The sequence below is a fragment of the Artibeus jamaicensis genome, unplaced genomic scaffold (assembly GCF_021234435.1).
Source record: "Artibeus jamaicensis isolate MK-2021 breed Jamaican fruit bat unplaced genomic scaffold, CSHL_Jam_final scaffold_854, whole genome shotgun sequence".
Taxonomy (NCBI): Eukaryota; Metazoa; Chordata; class Mammalia; order Chiroptera; family Phyllostomidae; genus Artibeus; species Artibeus jamaicensis.
This window is the reverse complement of record NW_026522058.1, coordinates 243,207-259,095: the sequence shown is the minus strand read 5'-3', so window position 1 is coordinate 259,095 and position 15,889 is coordinate 243,207. Positions and strand designations below refer to the sequence as shown.

Here is a 15,889-nt window from a genome sequence, read left to right as displayed (position 1 = left end):
GAAGTGCTGTTCCAGAGACTCCATCCTCTTCGTTACTATGTTCATGTAGTTCTAACTGCTAATCACTTTCTCCTATACTGTATAGTCAACATTTTAATGCTTTCCATGCATTCATTTAGTTTGAACCCTTGCAGACCCAATGAAGTAGGTAGTATTTCACATTCACATATCAGGAATCATACTGAGAGATAAGTTACAAGAGATTACACACTGTTAAGTGACAAAGCCAAAATCTGACCTCAAAGTCTACAATACAAACTTTTATTTAAATAAGGAAAACAGCTATTGTATAAAATACGACCCTTCAGATGCAGCCTGCAGAGCCAGAGCTATGGATGCTTAGTTCTGTAAGGAAGTGCTTCTATAGATTTTTGGGTTTGGAGATGATACCATCTGGATACCTCTGCTTGAACCGGGCAACCACATCAGGGTCTAGTAGGTGGATCCCATCCAGTTGGTTTCCAAGGGTGATCCTGAAGCAAGGGTAAAGATAAAGCAAACCAAAATTCCTGGAATTAAAAGGCCTTAGTATTATTGAAAGATACATAACTTTTATTAAGACTGCCCATCATTTCATCAAATATTCATACCAATTCTTTTAAAAGACCTTAATATTAGAATAGTATATGGGGTAGCATGACTAGTTAGAAATTGGGCACAGATTTTGGTGTTAAAACAGGATCTGTATTACTTAAGGGTTAATAACTGATGGCTAACCAGGCCTACTTCACAAAGTTGTTGCTGCCAGTGAATATTGGATAAGTAAAATCCTAGCAGTACAGACTGTCAAAGCTCTAATAGGGTGAAAGATGTTAAAATTATGGACAGATTAGATTCAAGCCCTGGCTGGTGTAGCTCAGTGGTGTAGCACGGGCCTGCGAACCAGACAATCGAGGTTCAATTCCCAGTCAGGGCACATGCCTGGGTTGCAGGCCGGTTTCCTGCAGGCCAGTTCCCTGCAGGCCAGTTCCCAGCAGGGGACGCATGAAAGGCAACCATACATCGATGTTTCTCTCCCTCTCTCCTTCCCTTCCCCTCTAAAGATAAATAAATAAAATCTTTTTAAAAATAAATAAAAATTAGATTCTTACTAACCACAAGGGGACAGACTGAAAACATCCATAGAGTAACTAAGGAATATCTTTATAAGAGAGTGGAACCCACAGAATACTGATTTGAATCCTAAAACCTGCAGGGTTTCCTTCTGAATGTTACAGAATTCTATGAAACAGGCTAAGATAGAAGCTTAGGTGATTTATGAACCCTCCAAAGCCCATTTAAAGAATACTGGAATGTGATGTGAAGCTCTATGAACTTATGTCCTTGACTATTAACAGTTTTGCCCTAGGGGGCTAGCAAGTTCTCTGGTCACCTTACCAGTTGGGTTGCACATTGTGAGGTCGTCCAAATAATTCAATCTTGCGAGTGCCAGGGGACAATCTTTCAATCATGCCATAGATTTCGTCTGGTTTATGACTGGTGGAACGAACCTAGAAAATAGTCCAGCTACTTCTAAGTTACCCAAGAATGCAGTTCTAGCCCTTTCCATTTATGTTTAAGATCCAAATGACAAAATGTGGGACAAGAATACCTCTGACCTCAATAACATATACTAATTAAAATGTGGAAGCTTTGGATGCCTGAGGAACCACATACCTCAGCTACAATCACGTCACAATCCAGACCTTGGTTGAAGCCTTGGGGATTTCCTTTGACACCAACCTGCTCACCACAGAGAACAGATTACCTTAGGAAGCCCAGCATTTGGACTTTTTCCTCAAGAAATCAAAACTATCTTTTTGGTCCACCTAATGAATTGAACCCCACTGATGCTCACCAAGCAGTGTTCCTTCCCATGGTTTAACCAGTGACCTGTGCGGCCTGTCCGAATGATGCGCTGCAGCTGATTTGTCTTCACCCAGATAATTTCATCTACTCGTTCATAACTGTGGGACATAAGAAAGAGAACTAGAGCTTTAATCATACTTCCACAGTTTAGGAGTAGTGCCATCTACTCTACAGAGGCAAGGAATCATAGAAATAAACACATATCTCAACTATAGCAGGTATGTCTTTCCCTCAAAAGGAAGCAACACAATTGCTACTTACCCCCAGAGGTTCAGACATTCTCTGCCCAACTCCATGGCCCTAGAAAGAAAGAAGAGTTAAACAGCTACTTTCATGCCCATATTTTCTCTCTCCAAGATACATGTTAAATACTGTTTTCAGTAGACCTTCAGTGAACATTTACATGCACAACACCATTAGGGCAACAGGATGGACCTAAGAATATAAAGATAAAACAGTAACTATTCTTAATGGCCTTACCTTTCACAATGAACAAATGAAAAGTTAAATAGAACTCAAATTATGATTTGTTACAAATAGGCATTAGGTCTCAGTAGGCTGACCCAATCATATATTTAACAGCACGTATAGGAAAACCCAGGATTTTATCTCCACCCAGTACTCACTCTGTACTTTATCTGCCCATAACTATGTATCTTTGAACTGTATTACCTGCCTGTGACCCAGAGGAAGAGAAAGCCATCATCCTGCAGTACTGGTATGTTGAGCCTGCGCATCTCATCATCTGTCAGGGTCCCATAGGGCAGCTCCATGTGAATATCCCAGGGTGGGTCAGCCATCACAACTGCAAACTTGCCCAAGATACTGACGTCCAGGTAGCGGATATCACAACAGATCCACTGCATGAGGTGGTATTTGGTCATCTTCCGTTCTTCCACTCTCAGATTCATGGCCCCAGTCCCTCTTTTTCATCCGATTTTCCTACTCCCTTCTAAGCATATTTATCCCACTCCATTCCCAATCAGCAAGATAAGATTACTAATTATGCCCTGCTTTCCTACATGTATGGCTGCCCTATTAGATTAAGTCCATACATTGAGGTAAGTTTCTGAGCTAACAGGTACCTGAGGTGGGAAGAGTCGATCTGCACTGGAGTCACCTCCAACACTCTGTGTAAGAGCAAGCTCCTGGCTCGGTGTATGGTCTTTGCTCCCAGGAGCTTCAGAATCCATGCAAGCATCAATCTCATAGTGAACATATTTGCAGGTATCCATGTGGAAACATGTGTTAAGGAAAGAGCAGTCACCTAATGATTCATCAGTGTGTTTATTGATGATTCGTCTGAGGAAATAAAAATGGAGAATCAGGATCAAGATGGTGTTCCAGAGTTAGAGCCCACAGTTCAAGTCCAAATTGGTTCAAAGTTTCCTATCTTTTCCCCTCTCCTAATTTTCTACCTTTAGGGCTTCCTCGAAGAGTTTTTAGAGAACGGGGAGGCAGGTGACATGGAAATCTATAATTCATACTGAACAAGAGTTTTAATCATTCTCTGAGCAAAAACATGACTCACTTACAGAAGGAAGGGCTCGCTGGTTATGGCAGTGTAACACTGACCTAAGAATCCAGAGTCCTGTTTCTCCTAAGATTATCTTCCTTCCAAAGAGCTTTAACTTCCATTGGGGCTCAGACACAGAGATGCCTTGCTATTGTAACAAAGAGGCATTAAAAAAAAGACAGCTGGCATTTATTTGGAAGTCCATTTATTTATTTATTTGTACTTCCACAGAACGCTACTTCTAGAAGTATACTTCAGAGTCTGGAGGTCTTAGACAAACCATGTTGAAACCATTTAATATCAAGGTTAAAGCATAACCCCAATGACTGGAAACAATGTGCTGAAAAGGAATGACTGCTCCCAGAGACCCTTCCACCCACTTCCCTCCCAAAAGACCTGAAGTGAAGCTTGCGACAGGGCCGATCAGCATCACTGGCTTTCATGCACTCCTCCTTGGTTCCATAGTCACAGAATTCTTGCACTTGGGCTCGACCTCGTGACCGAAACTTTTCAACAATGGATTGTTCCTTGGCTGTTGTAGTATTTAGTAACTCTAGAATCTCCTGACTGACCTATGACAAGAAGCCTTAGACTTAACAGGGTTTGTACATAAAATTAGCCTTAAATCACCTCTGTTAATTCTACTTGACAATAATGCCTACAAAAACCACTCAGGTATTGAACCAAGGCACAATGTGGAGCACTTTACTGCTTAGCAACAAATTTATAAAGGAGGATACACTGGTTATCCTTACACTACAGATAAGACTACTAAGGCTCAAAAGAAGTTAATTAATGTATCAACGCAACCCAGTTAGAAGTAGCAAATGGAAGAGAACTCATGTGGGTCCAATATTTACACTGAGAACCACTATACAGTTAAGTTGTCAACACCATCAACAGGTTCTTTGACTAAGTGCATTGGTGTGTAACAAAACCAATTTTACCACAGGATTACTGATATATACAAAAGTTAAGTTCCTAAGGCCTCTCATCAATGCTATGACAAAAGAGCATTAAAGGATAAGACTGTACTTGAGGACCTGCTGTACTATCAATTCACACTGTTTAATCAATGTCCATAATTATTGGTCCAGATAACTAACTACCTTTTAGTCTTCATTGCCATTCATCTCTTTCTATGACTCCTATATTTGGATTCTTCTCTTTTTTCAATTTTATTTATTGATTTTTAGAGAGAATGGAAGGGGTGGAGAGAGAGAGAAAAAAATAGCAATTTGTTGTTCCATTTATTTATGCATTCATTTGCTGATTCTTCTATGTGCCCTGATTGAGGATTGAATATGAAATCTTAGAGTATCAGAACAATGCTCTAACCAACTGAGCTACCCAGCCAGGGCTGGATTCCTCTTCTCTTGATTTCATGATTTTTCTGAACAGTTTCAATGACAAGAACTCTCTAAATCAGAGTTTCTCAACATTGGCATTATTCACATTTTGGGCTTGATAATTCTTTGTTGTGTGGGAGTTGTCCTACTATGACTGTAGGATGTTCAGCAGCATCCCTTGTTTCTCACCCACTAGCTGCGTACAGCACTCCCCTGTGTTGTGACAACCAAAAAACATCTCCAGACACTGCCACATCCTCTTTGAGGAGGGAGGACAAAAATGATCTCCAGTTGAGAACCACTACTCTAAGCCTTCAGTTCTAAGAATTGTTCCTTGCCCTAGAGGTAAATTCCTTTCAAACAAAGCTATAATTCAAAGTATATGTGTGAAAGCATTTCCACCTGCCCCTACCTTCTTGCTCTGTTGTTCCTTAGTAGACTGCTGGTTCAGAAGGCTTTCTATCTCCAGATCAACATCTGAGGCAGCATGTTTCCTTGATTTTTTCGTTGGCTCCTTGGCTGCTTCTGATGCTGAAGAGGCCAGACCAGAGGCTAAAGAGCTAGCAAAGGCAGCTACTGTGGTCAAATCCTGTTCTGCACGCCGCTTCTGCCCTGTGATAGTCCCTGTTACCTCCCCAGAGCCTTTCTTTTCTGCCACAGCACCCATCATGGCAGAGAGCTTGGAATGATCAGCATAGGTCACAAGAGTAGGATGTGCATCATCTTGCAGGAGACCTCGCTTTACCTCAATCAACTCCTGAGCTGCAAACTTCTGTAGGAGGCTTTCCACCCCATCTTGAGTAGCAGGGGCATCTGGCTAAGGAAGGAGGAGAGGGCAATAAGACACTGACTATGAACTAGAGAAAAGAAATAGTAAATCCCAACTCTGTCTTATCAGGTCATTACCGTAGATATGGCAAGACAGATAGACACAGCATCAGTCGGCAATGTTAGGGCTAGATCAGAGAGGTGGTGTAGCAACTTCTTCTCCAATTCAGGGTCGGTAGCTAATTCAGGAACTGCTGAAGCTGTGCTGGGCTTAGAGCCACCAGAAGTGGGTACAGTAGGCACTGGGCTGTCACTGCGGAAGGTTGGAGACAGTGCTGCCTCTGGATTCCGTAGATCTAGTAACAAAGAGAATGGAAGCTGAAAAAGGGCAATTACTGTCAGTCTGTATATTCCTCAGGAATCAGATTCTCCAGCATTTACAACACACAGTTCTCTAATTTCATGCAGGAAATCCTCTGACTAAATTTAACACTACATAACTTTTCCACAATCATGTTCAAGCATTCACTGCTTTGCCAGGATAATCCTCAACTTTCTGGGAACAGCTTGTCTTTTCTTTATTGGATGAGAGTTTTCTTAATTCCTTGTCCTTGCTGTGCTTCAAAGGAAATAAATTAGAAGCATGGTAGATTGAAATATCCATACCACCTCCATTCAAGTCACTCTAAATGACAACTGATATAATCAACCTGAATTTATAAGCCAAAAATATTTTCAACAACCTAAGCTGCAATTAAATCTTTTTGAGGAATGGAGTTTGAATTTTTTATGAATTAAGGCCTCCAGTCATCAGAAGGTACATTAAATAACAGAGTTAGAGGTTAAAATGATGTGGCCTTTAACATGAAACACAAAAATCTTACAAAACTTTGCTGAAGCCTGGTCACAAAATGATATTCCCTGACTGCATTTGTATCACCTACTCTTCTAATTCATAAGCTGGGTAGCCATCTTAATAAGACTCAAGAAACTAAAATTAGGACAAAACATTGCCTTTGGGAAAGCCTAATATCTGCGATTATTTAGTTAAAATATAAATAAAATATTAAACTCAGGACCTATCCTGGGATTCTGTTAAATTAAATATTATAAGATAAAAATGAGCCATTAGTTTACATTTAGAAATATTTTGGTTACTTGGAAATTTCCACTCTAATGGAACTGACTTTAATAAAATTTGACTCAGAAATTCCAAGGAAAATGGAGCTGAACTACACCAAACGCCTTGCTGGAATAGTTACATTTTATAAAAATAAGTTACACCCTATTTAAAAAATAGACTTCATAATTCCATATTACCTGAAATGTTAAGTAACTAACATAACTTTCTTCACCTTATGATTCTTCTATGTTCTGCTGAATCTTAAAGAGACCAGAACTCAGATGAACTAATAAAAATTCCTTGTTTTGTTTTGGCAAAGAGGTGTTATAAACACAGAAGGGTCATGGAAGCACTCTGAAGGTCAGGGTGAGAAAGAGTTTGAGAGCAACTGACTTAAGCAAAAAATATGTATTAAATAAAAGTGACAACATTTAGGTTGTTTCGCATCTTGGCTATTGGAAATAATGCTGCAATGAACATGACTGTGCAGGTATCTATCCAAGATCCAGGATCCTGATTTCAATTATTTTAATTACCCAGAAGTGGGATTGCTGGAGCTTATGGCAACTGTATTTTTTATTTGTTGAGGAACCTCTAGACTGTCTTCTATAATGGCGACCCTAATTTACATTCCCACCTGTAGTGAATCAGGGTCCCCTTTTCTCTTTACCAACATTTGTCATCTTTTGATTTTTTAATAATAGTCACCCTAAGAATTATGAGGTACTATCTCATTATGGTTTTGATTTGCATTTGCCTAATGATTAGTAATAGTGAATATTTTTTCATATACCTGCTGACCATCTATCTATATGTCTTTTTTGAAGACCTATTACAACTGATTTTGCTTGTTTCTTGCCCATGTAACTTAAAAGAAAATAATGAAAGTGTTATTGATTAAAATAAATGCAAAGTTATTCCAAGATTTCAAATTTTCAGTGTTTCAAAAACATTGTTATTTATATAGTCTAATCAAAATTCTGTCTGGGAACATACTTATTCACTAACATATTATTTTTCATTACTGCCACACACACACACACACACACACACACGTTTCTTGAGACACTTGGCTTAAATATGCAATGATACCACATTATTTTGATAAATGTTTTCTCCATTAACTTTATTTTTAAATGAAGCCAGGAGCAAATAGTTCAAGGAAAAAAAACAATCCATTTGACACAATTATATCTGTTGTTATGATATTTAAAATAACCATATAAATTTTGTCAGATATTAATGCTCTCAATTTCTTTCCTACCAACTTTTCATAAAAATGTTATTTTGCTATTTGTAAAACAAACTACACTTTTTTAATCTAGACTTTATACACCCTATCAAAAATTATTTCAGTGAGAAAAAATACTGATTTTACTCCAGGTTTGGGGTCAATAAATTGAAAATATGCCTTTTTAAAAAATTAAGTTTATTAAGGTAACATAGATTACTAACATTATATCTCAGGTATACAACTTTATAATACAAGATAGATCTGTATAGTTTATTGTGTGTTCAAGAAAATGTGTTTTTATAATTAACCTACTCATACTATTAAGGATGTAATCACATAAACAGAAAGTATAAACTTTCTCCAATTAGTGACCAAATTTAGATGATCTTGAGTAATGTATAATTTTTCTTAAAGTGAGCAAGAAGTCTATAAAATGAACCACTTTAACATACATTACCAATCTCTATAACCAGATATTGACTTTTTTCTCTTTTGTGATTTGACTATAATCACTTGTTTTAATACTGCTCTTTAAAATATCTCTTTTAAAGTTAGTGGAAGGAGAGGGATCTTGTTCAATGTTGTGAACAAAATTTAACAGCTAATTAATGCAACTGCAATTTATGAGTGGGCTTTAGCAACTCTATGAATTCCATGAAGTCGCATGCAAATTTTTGTATGTTTGTGTGTACATGAATAATAATATGTATGTATATATACATTTGGGGAAATCATTTTAATGTTTTATAATTCTTAAAGTATGTCTAGTCCTGGCTGATGCAGCTCAGTGGATTGAGTGCAGGCCTGCGAAGCAAAGGGTCACCATCAATTCCCGGTCAGGGCACATGCCTGGGTTGCAGGCCAGGTCCCCAGTAGGGGGCACAAAAGAGGCAACCACACATTGATGTTTCTCTCCCTTTCTTTCTCCCTTCCTTCCCCTCTCTCTAAAAATAAATAAATAAAATCCTTTTTAAAAAAAAAAGTGGGGTAATGTCCAGAACATGAACAAGAACAGCTGGGTTCCAACTCCAAAAAGGATTTGTTCATTATTAATTCAGTGTATTTAGTGACTTTCTATTATGCTGACACTCTGCTTCTAATGAAAACTGTATGTGTTGTGTTCAGCAAAGTAATACATAATACTTGATTTCATGCTTTGTTACGAGCTCCACTGCAATATAAACAAAGCACTAGCTTAAAGATATAAAAACAAAGTCAGTCTACTAATTTGCTGACTCCTGTAATATATCAACTTCTACATGCAATCTTCAATCTCATTAATGAAGTAAGTATATTGAGCAGTTCACATATTTACCATGTGCTAATAAGCTTTGCCAAATCTATTTTGTTTCAATTAAAATAAAGATTTATTAAAAGTAATAATATTCATTTCAAAAAGCTATACTTTATCTCTATGGAAAACAGTATAGTGGTTCCTCAAAAAAATTGAAAATAGAGTTAGTTATGCCCCATTTTTAAAAAAAATCCTCCCCCAATGATACGTTTATTGATTTGAGAGAGAAAAACATCATGTGAAAGAGACATATTGATTGGCTGCCTCCTTCACATACTCCAACCAAGGACCAAACTCACAACCTAGGTATGTGCCCTAATGGGGGACCAAACCTTCAACCTTTTGGTGGAAGGGAGGATGCTCCAATCAACTGAGCCACCAGACCAGGGCTGCCCTGCTGTTTGAAAGTTTGCTTTATGCCACTTGGTTTTTATGAAAGACCTACATTAGTACTTATTTTTGCTAACTAAAGGAAATCCAAAGAAGATTTTTGCTTTTATGAAAAAAGGTGAAAAGTGAATGTGGCGTGATATGTTCTACGGTAATTGCTTCTTCGCTTTAAGCCATTTCGTCTTATAAAAGGTTTCATAGTAACACTCTACTTTCAGATAATGGAGAAACTTGTACCATACCATCCAGTATTTCTAATTCTGGGTATATACCTCCAAGATTTGAAAAATGTATCAAAAACATACTTGTCCACCTATTTTGACAGCAGCATTATTCACAATCACTAAGAAGGCAGAAGCAACCAAGTGTCTACCAATGACTAAATAGATAAACAAAATGTGGCATAAACATGCAATGGAATATTATTTAGCCTTAAAAAGGAAATTCTGACATATACTACAAGACAGATGAACCTTGATAACATTTTGCTAAGTGAAATGAGCCAGTCATAAAAAGACAAATACTTTATCATTCTACTTATAGCTATCTAGAGTAGTCAAACTCAGAGAAACAAAACATAGAATGGTAGGTTGCCACAAACTAGCAGGGAGAAAGAATAGGGAGTTATTGCTGAATAGGTACGGAGTTTCAGTTTGCAAGATAAAAATATTCTGCAGACTGGTTGCCCAACAATGTGACTGTACTTCAAACTACAGAACTGCATAATTACAAATGGTTAAGATGGCAAACTGTGCATTATGCATATTTTGACACAATTTTTAAAAGTTGCACTTTAACAAAGGTCTTCCAATAATTCTTTGGCTGTTCTATTTTGCATTCATTAATGACATGGATACATCTTAGTCACTTAATATCCTTGTCTTTTAACATTGAGCTCAGTAGCAAACAATTTTAAGTATGACATTTCGGTAATACTATAAAAACTAGTGTGGTAGGAAAATTTTTATTTTCTGGGAGAAAAAAAAACAGAATGATCTGAACTTTAAGCACATCTTTTGAATTATCTCACATACCAGCTTGATTAATAAACTAATAAAGTATATATCACATTTTCCTAAGATTCCTAATGAAAGAAATATATTCTTTGGAATAATCAAAATAACTGAAAGAAAGAGCAGTGATAGGCTGGATTAATTTGTGTTTTATCTCTGCCTATTCTCATTGTACCAAATGGGCCAGCCAAGGCTCTGGGACAGAAGACAACATATATTTAATCACAATCTCAAAATACTTTTATAGGAGTTTTAACTCTATTATTAGGTGGATGTATTAGGATTCTTGACCACATATAATTAAGATAGATATATAAGCCAAGAGGTATTTATATCCAGAAAGAGAAAATTACATTCAAGAGCAAATATAATCTCATCAAAATTATTAAGAATGCTTAGCAAGGACCTGGATGAAATTAAGGCTCCAGCGGTTAGGTCTCCACGTGGCACAAAGTTTGGTTAATACCAAAGTGTGGTTAGTACCACGAAAAAGTGAAGTGGAAATTAAAATGACCAAGAGCAATTAGAATCATCCATTTAGAGAATATGAATTTTGAAATGAAGTGTAAAGAAGTATGGTGAGGAACAATTATATCCAAAAACAAACAAACTGCAGATGTCATTTGTCACAAAAATGACAAAAGATAAAGCTGAACACAGAGTAGTCAATGATGCAGTACATGGTGTCATGATTTTTGAAAAATTTTGTAGATCACTTTGTTAAAGGAAACAACTACTTGAATCCTCAGGTCCCTCTTTTCAGACTGCCACTGATGTAAAGAAAACAAAATTTTCTGTACTAAAATTAAAAAATTATCCCTACAGGAAATGTGCTTACAAGGCTGTCACAGTTTTCTACATGGCAAAAAAGGCCCAGGGGACTTAAAGTAGAGTAATAGACTATCCATATGTAGAATTTGACCGGGGGGGGGGGGGGGGGGGGCGGGGGGCGGTGACAGAACAAACTACACACATTACCTCTTACTGAAATACGTACACTGAAAGCTCAATAACCTAGTGTCCAAAAGTAGTAACTGACAAGTTTCTAGTTATAAAAGAATAGAACCATTAGCCCCTCTACTTTTTTGCTGATTGAGCAGCTCACTAGGATAGCCCACATCCCACTGTTGCTTTCCTAATGACCACTTGAAGAACATCCTCAACAGGCTCCACAGATGTTTTTCCCACATCTCTCAAACATTACCCAAGTACTATCTGTTTTGCTACAATGTACTTATTCAATGCAAAACAGCGCATATGCAATGGGTAAATAAGGCAATGTCAGAATAACATGAAAAAACTCATTGGTTCAGCCCTGGCCCATGTGGCTCAGTTGGCTGGTACTGTTCCCTAAAGTGAGGGGTCCCTGGTTAGATTCCCAGTCAGGGCACATGCCTGGGTTGTGGGTTTGGTCCTCCATCTGGGTGCAGTAAGAGGAGCAACAGATTGTGTTTCTCTCCCTCTCTTTCTCCCTCCCTTTCCCTCTATAAAAATAAATAAGTAAAATCTTTAAAAACACTTGTTGGTTCATACATGATTTTTCTCATCATATTTATGTTTTGAAGTGGTCAGGAGCAAATATCCAAATAGTTAAAGAAAAAAATTGGCAAAATATAAACACCTTAAGGAAAAAAGGTCTCAAAACCTACAGAAATGCCTTTTTGAAAAATTAAGTGGCTGACTTGATGGTTTCCAGAAGCACTACACTTGTCCAGGCTGGTGTGGCTCAGGGGGTGCAGGAGAGGCAACCACACATTGATGTTTTTCTCCCTCTCTTTCTCCCTTCCTTCCCCTCTCTAAAATAAACAAATAAAATCTTTAAAAAAGAAGTGCTACATTTTTCAGAATGTTAAGCTATCTGAGAAGCTAGCTTAACAGTCTAGAGGAAGACTTACTAGTCTAGAGGAAGAAACTGCAAAGGCATTTCCCTTGATTAAACAAAAAGACTGATGAATAGAAGCAAAAGTAGGAGCCCCAGAGTACAGGCTATGGGATGGGATGACTTTAATTATAGGTCAAAAAAACACCAAGGGAAATTTAACTATGCTAATATTTTTAGTGAAATATTATAAGGGCTCTAAACCTATTTCTTCTATAAGCTCTACTTTTATTTTTTAATTTTGTTACTTATTTTTTCTTTTAGAAACATCGACTTGTTGTTCCACTTACTCATAAATTCACTGATTGATTCTTTTAAGTGCCCTGATCAGGTATTGAAACCAGAACCTTGGCATATCGGGATAACGCTCTAACCAACTGAACTATCTAGCCAGGGCTTAATTTTTTTTTTTACTTTTTATTGAATTTATTGTGGTGACATTGGTTAATAAAATTGTATCAGTTTCAGGCGTACAATTCTACAATACATTATCTGTATATTGGTTTGTTTTTCACCACCCAAGCCCAGCCATTTTTAATGCAGGCTTTTGCAAAAAACAAAGTTTTCCAGGAACACACACCTATATATAGCAGAAATACCTCTAATCGTATCCTTTCAGAATGTTGTTCTTGAAAAAGTTGATGAAATACTTAAGTCCAGTAAGATAAGTCTATGATAAATTAAGAATTGGGGGTCCTGGCCCACTAGCTCAGTTGGTTAGAGTATTATCCCCATATACCACGGTTGTGGATTTCATCCAGTCAGGGCAAAGTCAGGGCAAAGTCAGGGCACAGTCAGGGCACGTACAAGAATCAACTAATGAATGCCTAAATATGTGAAACAACAAACTGACGTTTCTCTCTCTCTCTTCCTCCCCACTCTAAAATCAATAATTTTTTTAACAAAGCAATTAGGTCATGTGTCTATGACAGTGATATAATTGTTACATATTCCATCTAAAATTGAGATGCATAACTAAAACACTCTGAAACAAAGGAAACCCCAAAATAAGAAAAATAGAGAAAACTGGATCTACAAGACGTGAAAGAAACTGAAGTTTATATATCGAGAAAAAACTCTTCTTGGGTAATTCAGTAACTTCTGCAATGCTTGCCTACTAATTAATCCTTGATTATAGGACTTGCATGCACTTCTCCCTGCCCTTCTTTTAATTATCTAAGTCCATCTGACAGCCCTCAAAACAAAATTCCAAGTGCCAAGTCCTCTATAATGCTTTCACTGACTAAACCAACTTTTGTTACTACTCCTTTCACTGTATCAATTGTGGACTCATACATGTGGCATTTTACATGCATCATATTGTATCTAAGTTTTTATAAGATCAATCCCTTATCCCCAACTAAATTTCAAACTCCTTGGGGGCAAGTTCAATGTCGTGCTTATTTTTGTCTAACCAGACTCATCATGCACACTGTAGAAACGCAGTAGGTATTTATTCATTTGTGTTTGTTTGTTTGTTTGTTTATTATGGTATGAGAGTCCTGCCAGGACATCTTCTAGTTCCACAGGCTAAAATACGGGCATGGACCTGAAATGTGTCAAAACAAGATTTAGTGATGGATTTGAATATACGGAGAAACACGTAGCTTGGGTACGAAGTAAACCCAAGCTACTGCAATAGTGGTACAGAGATTCACTATTCTTGTAGATCTTTATAATTGCTTTGCCTTAAATATTTCAAGGATTGTGCTGGGAATGGGTGGTGGGTAGGACTTGAAAATCTTTTGAGGCTTCTTGCTTAAGACTGTAACACAGGTGGTAAAGACCGGTAATTTAAAACAAAAAACAAATGTATTCAGATTCTTACTCGGTATGTAAATGTCTGAAACAATGCCAGTTCCTCAACTCACTTAGCAACAATGAGTGCCAACTCCGTTAGGGTCACTGAGATGGGCAATGTGGATAGTAAGTAAGGGGCTTGCTCTTCCGGTGCTCACAGTCGCAAAAAGCCCACTTACAAACCAGCCATGGGGATAACAAAACGCCATGGGAGCAACAACAAAACAGGGCTTGCAGATCAAGGAACAAGGCTGAGAGACCTAGCAAACGCGACGTTCCTGGAGACTTAAGAGGAACCTGCCAGGGGACCGGGGTGGTGCACGGGCGTTGTGTCCGGGCGTTAGTCCCAGGAACACGAACTGACAGAACCAAGGCCCGGGGTGGGGCGGAACCTCTACTACTTGCAGGAAGGCGAAGCGTCAGGGCTGCTGGGCGGAGAAACCAAGTACCAAAGCACGAGGCGTTAAAAAAAAAAAGGTAGCTACCTGGAGGAGGGCGTCCACTTGGGATCTTTTTCTCCGGGGTTCCCTCCCTCCCACCAACCCTAATGGACTGCGACCCGCGCCTCACCTAAGTGCCCCGAGTCCTGCTTCCGCCTTCGCTGCAGCCTCTCCCGCAGAGAGTCCAGTTGCTTTTTGTGGGCCTGAATAGAGCTCCACGTGTCCGACATCCTAGTCTCCCAGCCTGGACAAATGTCGAAACAGGCAAGGCTGACTAGCACCTCCCAGCTGGAGCTCCAGAAAATAAAAAGATTTTTTTCACACGGGCACCCAAAGGCTAACCGGAAAGTGGTCGGCAAAGGCGCTGGAAGGGACAGCCATTTCCGGTTTTGAGCTCCGGTTGACGCTGAAACAGGAGCCATCTTAGGTGTTGGCAGGGTGGAGGATTTGTTTGCTTGATGCTCTCTAGTGCTTTCGGGTGCAATGAGACTGTGGTTGCCATATTGGTGTCTGGCAGAGTGGCCATGTTGCTTATAGGCGCGCATGCGGCCATGTTAAATATAAGAAGGTGAGTCTCCAGGTGATGGGAAAAACAGCTCCTGTAGTGCAGATGTTTAAAGTGAAATGTCAGTGCGCTAATCAGTGTGGCGCTTACGCTCAGTCGGTTGGGCGTCCTCCAGAAAGGTTCTTGGTTCAACTCCTGGTGGAGGCTCATGCCTAGGTTGTGGGTTCCATTTCTGGTTGAGGGATTGGTGTGCATAAAAGGACGACAGCTATTTCTCACCCTCTCTTCCTCCCTCCTTCCCCCTTTATCTAAAAAAATGTATTTTGTTTTGTTTTTTAATGAAGGATCATTAATTCTCGTGATAGTTTGTTACATACTGTTTCCACCGAAGGTGATGTGAGGCAGGATAGTAAGAAGCTATGTAATTTCCTTGGCAAGTGGAATAGGGAGACTGAGACAGATAGCTGAACAAACTGGCCAAGCACTATCTAGGCCTCAGTTGTATATCAACTCCAGGGCCAGAAAAGTAGCAAAACCAGGTGCATGACGACAGGACCAGCTGCAATGACTAAGGACCCCCCTGCCTTGGCACTGACCAATCAGTAGCAATCATGACCCTGAAAAAGTACACTTGGAAAACTGAAGAATATTCTGCTGAAACCCCTAAGACCTTCCCTAAGGTTCTTTCCTGTATGAGAGAGCTAAAGGCTCAAGACAAAGGATCCAGAGC

The 15,889-nt window shown here is 38.7% G+C and overlaps 1 protein-coding gene across 2 annotated transcripts; it reads right to left on the bottom strand.

The window, feature by feature from the left end:
- Positions 1-245: 245 nt before the first annotated feature.
- METTL3 (methyltransferase 3, N6-adenosine-methyltransferase complex catalytic subunit) lies at positions 246-15,000 on the bottom strand. Of its 2 annotated transcripts, none has more exons than XM_037152110.2 (11): positions 14,785-15,000; positions 5,620-5,837; positions 5,126-5,530; positions 3,761-3,936; positions 2,934-3,150; positions 2,521-2,708; positions 2,110-2,148; positions 1,838-1,946; positions 1,657-1,722; positions 1,378-1,490; positions 246-473 (listed from the first exon to the last, which is right to left on the bottom strand). In XM_037152110.2, exons 1-11 carry the CDS (start codon positions 14,882-14,884, stop codon positions 362-364), a joined length of 1,743 nt encoding a protein of 580 aa, XP_037008005.2. In that variant the 5' UTR covers positions 14,885-15,000; the 3' UTR covers positions 246-361. The 2 variants fall into 2 exon arrangements, with proteins under 2 accessions (XP_037008005.2, XP_037008006.2); XM_037152111.2 differs by having other exon boundaries at positions 5,459-5,530.
- Between the last annotated feature and the right edge of the window lie 889 nt (positions 15,001-15,889).